Source organism: Hydra vulgaris, chromosome 09 (assembly GCF_038396675.1).
Source record: "Hydra vulgaris chromosome 09, alternate assembly HydraT2T_AEP".
NCBI lineage: Eukaryota > Metazoa > Cnidaria > Hydrozoa > Anthoathecata > Hydridae > Hydra > Hydra vulgaris.
In genome coordinates, this window is record NC_088928.1 from 19,055,949 (window position 1) to 19,069,522 (window position 13,574).

General features: G+C 25.2%; 1 protein-coding gene across 2 annotated transcripts in view; it reads left to right on the top strand.

The window, feature by feature from the left end:
* Positions 1–13,574, top strand: part of LOC100198701 (signal peptide peptidase-like 2B) — a 43,712-nt gene continuing 30,138 nt past the window's right edge. For both annotated transcript variants that reach the window (XM_065804960.1, XM_065804961.1), the window contains exons 1-5: positions 1–207; positions 2,849–2,977; positions 9,478–9,666; positions 10,247–10,333; positions 11,612–11,751. In XM_065804960.1, the coding sequence (XP_065661032.1) occupies positions 169–207; positions 2,849–2,977; positions 9,478–9,666; positions 10,247–10,333; positions 11,612–11,751 (584 nt within the window). In that variant the 5' untranslated portion in view covers positions 1–168. The remainder of the gene's footprint in view (positions 208–2,848; positions 2,978–9,477; positions 9,667–10,246; positions 10,334–11,611; positions 11,752–13,574) is intronic.

Genomic DNA, 13,574 nt, shown 5'->3' on the forward strand with positions numbered 1-13,574 from the left:
GATGCCGAAAGTTAGTTTAAATGCTCATTTTAAAAGGGATAAAACCGTTTACATCGTCTGCTGTTAATTTACTCATCAAATATGAGTTGACATCTTGAGAATTAGTTCACTTAATCTTAGTTTATTAGTAGAAATTTCTATCGACATTTGATATACTTATTTGTAAATATGAAGAAAAAAGGCTTACAGTTACTATTTGCAATCTTGGTAAGATATTTATCAACTATTAATTCAAGTCGATTACTTATGCTTCATTCAAAAAATTCTATTTTTTGGAATATTTAATAAAAAAAGTCAAGCTTGGTGACATTTATAATGTCAAAAAAGAAAAGAAAACTGTAAAAAAGAAAATCAAAAAATAAATAAATAAAAGTGTTTGATGTTGTAAACTAGTTTTAAAAGTATGGATATATTAGACTTATTACATTGAACACATCAAAACTTAGTCCACGCGATCAAATTTGCTGTTCAAGCTTTATTACGATTAGAAAGTAACAGTCAAATTAGGGCAAATTCAAGGTGCAGGTCTTAGGTTTGCCAGATGTCCGGCTTTTACATTGGAGAATACAGTGTCAAACCTAAAAAAATAAGAACATTTACACCGATATTGATGTTATGCAATATATGTACATTAAAAAAAATTAGCACTGCATCCAATTCTTTTCTGCACCCCTCAGTGATATTAAAACTGTTTTGGTTTTGTTTTAACATTAACAACAACAACAACAAGATATTTATTTAACGTAAATTATTTTTACAATAGTATTGATAATGATTATAATAACAATAATAATAGTAATAATAATAATAATAATAACAATAATAATAATAATAATAATAATAATAATAATAATAATAATAATAATATATTATAATAATATAAGATTAAAAAAAAATAAAAAAATGATAGTAATAGTAATAATATGTATGTTTACAAAAATGCTTATTGAAATGAAAAAATAATAATAATAATAACTAATATTATAATGGTAGTTATGAGCATAAAATTGTTTATAATAATAAGTTAATGATTTAAACTAAAATACATATTATACATATTTACAAATCAATAACTGGAGATAACACCAAGGGTCCACGAAAGGCCCTTTACTCCAACTTTAAGAAGCAATGGAAAAATTTTGTTCCATTTTTATCTTTTTGTTCTGCCTCTTCTAGTTTTAAAAAGTTTGATGAGAATACTCTCATAACTGGTTCTGGAATTCATCAGATGTACTTAAAGGCGAAGTAAAGAAAACAAAGGTTTGTTTGGAAGCATGCCAGAATAAGGTTTAGACTCAATACCCTCTTACAAAAAATTTGTCATTTTTATTTAACACCTCAGTGTCACAAATAGTTGTTCTGAAAGAAAGATTGGACTTATACAAGAGTTTGTAAACTCTTCATACTCTGAGGATCAGAGACAAAACAGTTGTTCCAGAAAATCAAAAACAGATTTCAAAGAATGTTTATCAGAAAGATTTTGTTAATTTGAAATAGATATTGGTAATTTGAAATAGATATTGTTATTTATTATATTGTTGTAAATGCAAACATGTTTTATTTGTTAAACTCTATTGTTAATTATGACAGATGGAAGGTAATAATACTAATAATATAAAACAGTAATTATGCAAACATATGCTTTTTTACATACATTTGTTAGTATATATTGGAAAAAAATGATGAATATTCAAATTATTGAAAAAATATATCTACCTGTTCCAATGACCCTAGTAAGCTAAAATTTTCTATATAAGCTAGTATATAGATGGAGAATATGTATTTACACAATGTATTTGCATTTTTTGAAAAAAATTAAAAAGTGCATAGTTGGCATCCTAATGTACATACATATGTTGAATAACAAGACAAGTGTGTGCATAGATTTAAAAATGATAGTCAACAAAAAAAAATGTATAAATATAATAGAATAACATAGATATATGCTCATTCCCTTCATCTAGTATTTTTTTCTGATTCATATAACTTGCTATCTTTCAAGTTGTCTGTTAAACATTATCTTGTTTATAAACTTCTTTTCTCTTCAGTTATAAACTTCTTTTCTCTTCTCCAGTAAAAGTTATTATAATTCTCCTTGTTAGATTTACTTTATTATTACTATATGATTGCTGTTACTATTTATTGTTTTTTGTTATTATTATTTATTGGTGTTTAACTTAGATTAATACTCGTACTATTAGTAAATAACCATGAAATGTAAAAACTTTTATTCCAAAAGATATATTGTTATTGTTGTTATTTCATAGCAAAGGTTGTAAGTAGTTTTGTTATTTATTAATGATAAAAACCAGGCTGTTTTTAAAGTTTACTTTGTTAAGTTTAAAGCTGTTCTAAAAGGTGTAACTTTTCTTTAAACCCTATTATTAGTCTTTAAAATTAACAACCTAACAAAGAAGTAAGTATGAAGCTGAACAGAGTCAATATAAGTTGTATTAAGATTTTTTAGTCAAGAAAAGTTATTCAAAAACTAATAGTGTTTTGTGAAATACAATATAACTTATATTATGCCCTTCTTTTATGTAAAGCGCTTGGTGTGCCTCACTTTGTAACAATTAATTAGAAAACAGTTTCAATAAGTTTAACAGATTTAGTAATCTTAAATTTTATATTAAATTCTTTAAATTTTAAATTTTCTCATATTGAAATAAATAAATTTAGCTTTTCAGATTACATTTTTTTAATTTGGTATTAACTTTTTTGGCTTGGTATTAATAGCTAATGAAAATGTATTTTAATATACATTGCACTTTTTCTAAACAGGTTTTTAGGAAAAATTGTTTTAGTGTCAAAAATGATCATAGTGTTTAGATTTTATCTACTATTTTAGGTCCCTTATACTTTAAATGCTTCATTTCCACTTGCTATTCTTCATCTTGAAGGGCAGTTAGGTTCTGCTGATGTTTGTGCTATATATAATCCTGAGTTTTCTGCTATACCAATGGAGTTGTCAAGTACTGTAAGTATATTTAGCAATGTTTATAGAGTTCCAAATTAAAATATTGCCATATTATTATATTATTATTATACTATACATTACCAAAAATATTTCTCTCGAAAGTATATCAAGTTTTGTCTCAAAAGAAGCGTAATTTCATAAAAACTTTTTTTTAGAACTAACTCTAATAGTAATTTATAAATAATCAGGCCAAAAAAGTTTATTGTTTGTGGCCACAGGAGAAACATAACTTTTCAAAATTAGTTTTAGTCATAACCCTTATGTACACTCCTTTGTTAGTGACCATAGGAGAAACAAAGTTTTGCAAAAATATTTTCAGTCATTACCTCTTATGTACACTCCTTGCATGTTCTACTTATCTAAATCAGTGGTCATTTAAAATAATGCAGTTAATTGAGCCAGAGATATTAATTATATATAATTAATACACTTTATATAATCCATTTCCTTGTTATTTAATTGTGTTTTGTAGTTTGATTTTGTAGTTATTTAATTATATTAATAAACTTTATATTTGATTAAAGCCAAAGTATGTAAGATAGACTTTTTTTATTACGGTTTACAACCATTTTATCAAATATGAAGTTAGTATGGATGATTCACACAAAAAATACTATGTTTTAAACCATTTAAAGGAGATTGTATATACTGGAACAAAATGCTATCAGTTTGTCTAGATAAAGCTATAATTTCAGAGGACTGCAAACTTTAGTTTCAATTTGTTCTATGTAAAAGCTTTCACAATAACCCATCAGACAATGATGCAACCAATAAATTGATAACAAATATCAGAGACAACCAACAGCCATCATGATGCGCCACAAACTTCACTCTTTTATGTAACAAGATGGAGAATCAATAAAAGCTTATCTAATATGAGCAATCTGAAACAATTTTCTAGAAAATGTCTAATGAAACCCCTAACAGCAGATCAACATATTAGTTTCATTATATGTGACGCTTTTATTTATTATTATTATTTTTTATTCAAATAACTCCCAACAAGGCTTTCAGCCTTGTTTGGAGTAAATTGAATAAAAAATAATAACAATAAAAAACTGAAAGCAATTGCTATTAAGTTAGGAGTTACTAGAAAACAAACTATAGAGTTGAAGAACAAAGAAATGATTGATAGAAGACTTTATGACAATGGGAGAGAGGCTCAAGCTTGGCAGATAAAGCTACAACTACATTTACAATGTGTTTTTGGACCTTGTCCAAAGTAAAAGAGCATCATTAGAAGAACCACCCCAAATATGATATCAGTATTCCATACAGGGATGAATAAGAGAGATGTAGAGGTAGAGAATGGAATCAGGAGTACAACCTTTGCAGATGCTAACTTTGCAAATTTCTTTTTGTTAATAATTTAAAAATAAACACGGTAGCTAACACCATGCTACCAACCTTTGCTACCTAACCAAGTCTTATTGTTTTTGGTGTTTTAAAGATCGACATCCAAAAACCAAATGCCCAGCACAAATTTCACCTGCACACATTGTCAAAGAAATTGCCACTGTCAACAGTCTGTTTCTCAAAGAAACAAAACAAAACCTACTCCAAAATAGCAGTTGTTTAAGAATATAACAAAGAAAGCAATAGCGCAATATTATCTGCACATAGCAGTAACTAATACACCTGATAGATTAATTAAGTTTATCTTAAACAAAAAAGTATAACCCAACCACTAATACATAATCAGACAAAACCAACAAAATAGAAATTATGATGTAATAAACATCAGAGTTTCTATCGAGTTGGAACCTTTCTTACCATATAACCATAATACCTCTAAGGTATAACTCAACATTAAAGCTCGAAGGAATCTTGCAGGGCTCATTTTCATTAGTTTGCAAAAAATTGAATGTACAACTCCTTGTTGTAAGTAACTTGGTGGTATTGGTAACTGTCAGAATGACAATTACCAATACCACCTCGTAAATAATACCACTTACTTATGAGGCATTTTTCCTACTAGGGGCGGACCCCACACGCCAAAGAAGCAGTTTAAAAACTCAAAATTAAACTCCTTAAAGCTTAGCTAGCTTTTCCTAATTTCAAAGTTCCGCTAAATATAGAAGCAAATGCCTAAACCGGCATGGCTTGTCTAAAAGGGTCATTGACTTGGCAATTTGTTGCTGCATTTGCTGATTGACTTGTCTAAAAGAGTCAAATTTGACCCTTTTAGATAAGTCAATCAGCAAATGCAGACACTTTACACAATTCAGTCAGCAAATTTTGACATTCAGTCAATTTGTTGGCAAAAATTGTAATGGCACACACTTTAACCACCACCACTACGTGACAACTACTCGCGCCGACTCTGCAGATGCCTCTGACACAGAACTGCAGGCTTTCACAAGAAGGCGTGTGATCACATGTCATTGTATTGCCAGGCAATAATATTTTGCTTTGATGATTTGATCTTGGCTATTTCAAAAAAAATTTTAAAAACACACTGAATGAAAAAGATTTGGAATTATACCTTAGAGAAATAAATAACATCAAAATTTCTTACCTGATGTTTTCATATAAGCAAAACGCTTTTCAATATAGTAACACTTTACTGAATATGATTTTTGTTTGAAGTATCATTGACATTCGTAGTTTTTTAATTAATGTTATAAAAATTATTTAAGTTATGCATTTTATAATATGCCTTTTTTATAATAACTATAAGGGATTACCTTTTTCCGGATATTTCCAGAATTTCGGATTTTTTTTTTAACTTTTAGTTTTTCCAAATATCCAAAACATTATCCATACATGTTTTGGATATTCAGAAAAACTAAATGTTTAGATTTATATTTTTGTGATATATTTGTTTTTTAAGCTTTTTCACTCATCACTTTTACAAAAATTGTGAAAGGTTTGAAAAGAAATTAGAAACAACTCAGCTAAAACCAAAATTAAAAGGAAAACAAGGAAAAACATATTCTTGATTTTTTCCGGATATTTTATTCAAATAATTTTCCAGATTTAAAATATGACTTGGGTGATATATGAGCTATATAAAAAAATTAAAAATCATTTTGTTTTTATAAATGAAGACTTTCTTAGACAATAAGTGTCTCTTTAATGAACTTTATATAAGAATTATTAAAGTTAATACATTTAAAAAGATTAAAAAAATTTTGTTGAAAAAAAAAAAGACAAATATTTTTGAAAGGCATTACTAAAACATGGCATTACTTAAACAAGTTGGATCTTTATTAATTTTAAAAAATATTTAAAAAAATCAATGTTTAAACAAAGTGTGAAATGGTTTTTTGATGCGTAATTATTTATTTTACTAATTATTTACACATATTTTTAAATCTGTAAAAAAACACTATAGTTTAAATTAACTGTGAATATCTTTATACAATTATTTAAAATTAGAAATAAATCATTCCTTTAGTTTATGTTTCCCATAATATTATATCCTGTAATATTTTAATATTTAATTTAATGCTAAAATAAAATAAAAGTAAAACTTTATATATAAAAATGTCTATAGAACTTCAAAAATGTTTTATTTTGTATTTTTAAAAATTGAAAATTAAGGCAATGTTGCCAAAATGCAATTTTTAAGTAAAATTAAAACTGTAAAACTTGATATATGTTTTAACATTGCATAATTTGAAGTTTACATAAGTTAGATATTTGCATACACTTTCATAAATTGCTATTAAACCCGAGTTAATGGCAAGAAAGAGTCACAGCACTTTTCCTTATAAGCCAATGTACAACTTGCAATGAACTCAAACCACATTTTTACAAACCTCTCTCAGGTTTTCTCATCCAGGCAAAAAGGCCTAGGGAACCCTTATCCATGGAATTTGTTGGGCCTTTACAATCTACCGCAACTAATAAATACATCCTCATGATAGTTGACAAGTACTCCTACTACCCATTTGTGTTCCTCTCAGTGTTAAACTCAGAGTATTCCTAGAAAAGAACAGTGTGAATAAAACCAGAACTATATCACCCACAAGGCAGCAGCCAATGCAAACAAAAAAATGGAAAAATATAAAAAGCTGGAAGTCTGGCACTGAAAACATTAAGTCTTGGAAAATAAAGATGGTAGGTAATATACAAGTGGATCTATTTTTTGTAATAAGGTTTCTATGTTACTAATAAAACACCCCATCAGAGGATGATGAACTTCCAAAGCTCATTAGTAATATGTACCATTTTACTAAAGGTTCTAACAAAACAGAGTTCCACAATTCTATACAGACGTCAGATTCAAATAAAAGGAGATTCATTTGTTGACAGAGTTCAACTATTAGGAACAATATTACCCCACTTCACATGTATCAAATTTCAAACGAATTTCAAAAGCGAAAGCATTTATTAAAACAAAACAAATCTTTTTTTGTTTATCAAATACTTTTTATGAAAAATTGTGAAAATGTATGAATTATTTTATTTAGAATTTAAGTAAATTTTTTGTTTTGTTGTTTTTAATGTAGTTATTTCATTTTTAATTTAAATAAAATATTGTTTGTTTGTTGATGTTTTTTTGCCATTTTTATTTTATTTTAATTTAGAATTTAAATATAACGTTTGTTTTGATATTTTTATTTTTATTATTTTATTTAGAATTTAAATAAAATGTTTGTCGTTTTTGTTTTTATTTTTTATTACTTTGTTTAATGTTTAAATAAAACTTTTTTGTTTTGTTTTGTTTTGCTCTTTTTATTGTTTTTATTTTATTTAAATTGCAAATAAAATGTGTTCCATTTTAATTTTTATTATTTTGTTTAATATTTATATAAAATGCTTTTTTTGTTTTTTTAATTATGTTATTTTGAATTTAAGTCATGTTTCTTTTTCCATTTTTTAAAAAATTATGTTATTTAGAATTTATTCAAAGCATTTTTTTTGTTGCTGTTTTTATTTTAATTTGAATAGCAAATGAGGATAAATGCCAGCACTTTTTGTATGCTCGCACTAAATTTTAAAACAGAGAACGTCTTTCACGTGTGGTTGCATGCCTTATATGACCACGCATATAAAACTTTTTTGACAACTTGACCATAACTCTTTGCATGTTTTGATAATTAACGCTTTTTAATTTTTTAATTAGCGCTTTTTTTTTGATAATTAGCGCAATAAGAATTTGCTAAAAAAAAAAGGTAAACTTAAAAAAAAAGAGAATAAAATCTAAAAAAAACACAAAATTTAAACTTAAAAAAAAAAGTCTTAAAGAATGTCAAAATAAATAGAAGAAAAACCAGAAAAATTTAAACTTTTATTATTTAATGTAAACTTAATTGTAAGCGAGAGTTAAAGTTATCACAGCTCTGTCAATCTTTATCATTCCCTCCAATTAATAAATAGGCTAATGCAAGGGTGGATACATAGTGAGGGGCAGTGTAACGAGGTCATCTGCTCCCACCCCCCACCACTTGAGATTTTTTAATTTTTAGAAACCAATAAACACAGCAAACATGTTTTAAAGCGTAAGTAAATTAGGCTGTTTACAAGTGCCATGAAATTTAATAATTTTGTGATTAAAAAATTGTTTGCAGATGCAATTACTTCAAGATTATTGTAATTATTTTGTTTCCTTAACTTAGGGTGCTTTTTTCAGCAACAATATACGATGCAAGCCAAGGAACAAAACAGATGTCTGAAATTTTTAAAAGCCTATTTGTAAATGTATTTATGTATTTGTAATGTGAAAAATTTCTTGTTTCTTACTTCTCCCCTTAAACTCTAATCTGATTATTTTTTCAATGATCACCTTTTATTACATTGCAATAAAGTTTTTTTTTTTTTTTTTGTAATTCATCTTCCCAAAGCCAAAAAGGCCTCTACAGATGAGGAGGCTACTTGTGGTTATAACTCTCTCTCAACTCTATAACTCTGAAACACAAACCTTGATGAACAAGGCTGCTGCGCAGAGAAACAAGTACTCAGGAAATTTTGTAGCAGTTTAGTTATAATTATGAAATCATTAAAGTTAAAAATCATTTGTTTTAAAAAGATATTGACACAATTAAAAGCTTATTGATGAAAATTGTGTTGCATGAAATTGTTATCTTAAGTTTGTTTAATTGTACAGAATATAATATGAAATGAAAAATTGCTTAAAAATTTTATTAACATTAATGACTTTTTATTACTTTTAAAATTTGTTACATTACAAATATATAAATAGATTTAAAAAAATTTCAGACATCTGTTTCGTTCGCATTTTTTAAAAGCGATTATTATCAAAACTTGCAAAGTGGTGTGGTCAAGTTGCCAAAACAAAGTATTATATGCGTGGTCATATAAGGTGTGCAACCTCATGTCTCTTACGCAAAAGCTTTTATATATATATACATATATATATATACATATATATATATATATATATATATATATATATATATATATATATATATATATATATATATATATATATATATATATATATATATATATATATATATAAATATAAATATACATATATGTATATGTATGTATATAAAACTAATAAATTAATTTTTCATTATTTATTACAGCCCAAGTATAAGGTGTTTGTTCCATATCCACCTAATGGGTGTTCAGAATACATTGATGTAACAAGGTCATGGAATGCATCTTCATTTGTAACATCAGATGGAAACTGTTCTCAGTTTGAAAAATTTCAATGGGCTTCTTATGCTCATGCTAGACAAGTTATTATTGTAAGATCTAATGACTCAACAGAGGTATGAAACTTAATTATAAAATGATAGTTAAAAGTATAAAATGATAGTTAAAATTTAAAATTTTGGATCATGCTTAAAACTAGCCTTGCTAGTTTTAAGCATGACCTATTTATAGTTTATATGCTTTTATCATATCATCTGATAACTTATAGTTAATATGTTTTTATACTTATAATCTGATAGCTTACAATCATCAAATCAAGTTTAAAAAAGTTTTTGCAACATAACTAATAAATTACTATAACGATTTATGTTAAGTATATAATACCTGGAAGATTCATTTGAGACTAACATTAAACATGATTTGTAACCAAATAGCTTACAGTGTAATGTTTTAAAAACCCTATACTAGACTTAGCTTGTTTTTTCTCTTTTTTTTTTTTTAATGTATAGTGACCTGATTACAAAATAAAATATTCTTGAATTAAACATCAACTCATTATACTATAAGAGAGATGTCTTCTAATGAGAAGGCTTGCTAACTCATGAAACTATTATGTAATAAAATGTTAAATTAATAAATTGCGTTAATAAGTTTTGTTTTATTGATTTTTACTTTTTTTACCATTTTTTATTAAAGGAATTTGAAACTGGTACCCATTATCAACATAATCAAGTTCATCTATCGGTTGGTATGATATCTTACAATGCATGGAACAAGGTTCAGGTAAATAAATAAGTTAAAGATGTTATAAAAGTTGCAGAATATTTTCTAAGATCATGTGTGAAAGTTTTGTTTAATTGAAAAGTTAAACCATTGTTAAGATCAGTCAATTAAAAAAATAACATTCAAACTGTTTTCCAATTTAGTTACTCTAATCCATGAAATAGAAATAACAAAAAATAAAAATAATAAAAATACGTATATAAATCTTATTCAGTAGTGGTTTACAATTGTTTTTCAATTTTTGAGTATATTCAATGATTCTATAAAGTTAAAGAGTTATGTAAACTTCTCTGAAAACTTAAAGATATAAATTGTATGTTTAAAAAATATATATATATATATATATATATATATATATATATATATATATATATATATATATATATATATATATATATATATATCTTTACATATAAGTTATACCAAATTGTTTATTATTCAGTTCTGATGTGCTAAACTTATATAAATTTAAATGCATAATTTTTATAAAAAGCAAGATCAATTTTTTATAAAACAAAGTTTTATTTTTATACTTTTAATAAAACTTTAAAATAGTAAAATAGTTTATTTTTATTTTTTTAAGTTTATTTTAATTTTAAAAATAATGAATAAATTTCTCTTCTATTTAGCAAAAAAGTAAAATATTCTATTTTTTTAAATTAGATTTTTTTGTCAAGCTACTGATTTTTAATTAATGTTTGATTTTCATTTATGTTTTTTACTCAAATTTGATTTATGTTGATTAGTGTTAGTTTATCTTATGTTGTTAATGCTATTAGTTCAACTTATGTTGATTAGTTGTAGTTGAATTCAGTTGAATTGCAATTTTACTCAATTTTGTTGTTGTTGAAAATAAAATAAGAATTATTAGCATAATTCTTTTTTTCTATTGTTTATTGTCTATTTCTTAGAAAACAATGATTTATTAGAAATAAACTCTATTTTCATAATATGTTCAAAGAGAAGAAAAACAAGCTTATTATTGCGATTTTTAGTTTCAGAACTTTTTTGTGCATGTGCTGATTAGCTTAGTATAAAATTGTAAATTTTGTTTTTGTATCAATACTAGCTACAATACAAAAAAATAATAATAATAACAAACTCATGAAGTTTTGCACCTAATAGATGAAATTAAATTTTTTGAAAGTATTTAATACAAGTTTTTCTACCAAATCCTGGGTTTGATTAGAAAGGATCTAAGTTGTTTTGCACCAATGCCTTTATTTGTTTTATTCTTTAAATTTATCAAAAAATCTGTTTATATTTTTTAATGTTTAGAAACTTGGTGAACCAATTTATTCGCAACTTTATCATCCTCATGAGCCTTTGTTTGACCCAAATATTGTTATCATATGGTTCATTGCAGTTTTTACTGTGTGTGCTGGGGCATATTGGAGTGGGATTGCTTTTCAACAGAGGTAACAGGTATTTTTGAATATATTTTTTCTAATAAAATTATTTGGGTTCTTTTAAATTTATTTATTTTTTGCTTTTATTATAAATAATATGTAAAACAAAAATTTAATAAAATAAATGAAAATTTAAAATTTTTTCAATAAGTTTTATAATTTAATGTAAGCTCTGAAAAAACTCTAAGCAAGATTCAATTTGAAAAGGAAAGTTTTTTTTTTGTTTTTTTTTTGACTTTGGCTATGCTAAGAATAAGAACTCTGTTAAATTTTTTTTGACTTTGGCTATGCTAAGAATAAGAACTCTGTTAAATTTTTTTTGACTTTGGCTATGCTAAGAATAAGAACTCTGTTAAATTTTTTTTGACTTTGGCTATGCTAAGAATAAGAACTCTGTTAAATTTTTTTTGACTTTGGCTATGCTAAGAATAAGAACTCTGTTAAATTTTTTTTGACTTTGGCTATGCTAAGAATAAGAACTCTGTTAAATTTTTTTTTTTTTTTTTGACTTTGGGTAATAATGGATATGCAAATAATAATAACAATTTTAAATTTATTTTTTTTTTTTGACTTTTGCTAAGAATGGCTATGCTAAGAATAAGAACTCTGTTAAATTTTTTTTTTTTTTTGACTTTGGCTAAGAATGGCTATGCTAAGAATAAGAACTCTGTTAAATTTTTTTTTTTTTTTTGAATTTGGATAATAATGGCTATGATAATAATAATAAGTCTGTTAAATTTTTTTTTTTTTTTTGACTTTGGCTAATATTGGCTATTCTAAGAATAAGAACTCTGTTAAATTTTTTTTTTTTTTTTGACTTTGGCTAAGAACTCTGTTAAATTTTTTTTTTTTTTTTGACTTTGGCTAAGAATGGCTATGCTAAGAATAAGAACTCTGTTAAATTTTTTTTTTTTTTTTGAATTTGGCTAAGAACTCTGTTAAATTTTTTTTTTTTTTTTAATTTGGCAAAAAATGGAAATGCTAATAAAAAAAACTCTGTTAAATTTTTTTTTTTTTTTGACTTTGGCTAAGAATGGCTATGCTAAGAATAAGAACTCTGTTAAATTTTTTTTTTTTTTTAATTTGGCTAATAATTGCTATTCTAAGAATAATAAATGTGTTAATTTTTTTTTTTTTTTTTGACTTTGGCTAAGAATGGCTATGCTAAGAATAAGAACTCTGTTAAATTTTTTTTTTTTTTTTGACTTTGGCTAATAATGGCTATTCTAATAATAATAACTCTTTTAAATTTTTTTTTTTTTTTTGACTTTGGCTAAGAATGGCTATGCTAAGAATAAGAACTCTGTTAAATTTTTTTTTTTTTTTTTAATTTGGCTATGATTGGCTATGGTATTAATAAGAAGTGTGTTAATATTTTTTTTTTTTTTTTGACTTTGGCTAAGAATGGCTATGCTAAGAATAAGAACTCTGTTAAATTTTTTTTTTTTTTTTGACTTTGGCTAAGAATGGCTATGCTAAGAATAAGAACTCTGTTAAATTTTTTTTTTTTTTTTTAGTTTTGCTAAGAATGGCTATGCTAAGAATAAGAACTCTGTTAAATTTTTTTTTTTTTTTTGACTTTGGCTAAGAATGGCTATGCTAAGAATAAGAACTCTGTTAAATTTTTTTTTTTTTTTTGACTTTGGCTAAGAATGGCTATGCTAAGAATAAGAACTCTGTTAAATTTTTTTTTTTTTTTTGACTTTGGCTAAGAATGGCTATGCTAAGAATAAGAACTCTGTTAAATTTTTTTTTTTTTTTGACTTTGGCTAAGAATGGCTATGCTAAGAATAAGAACTCTGTTAAATTTTTTTTTTTTTTGACTTTGGCTA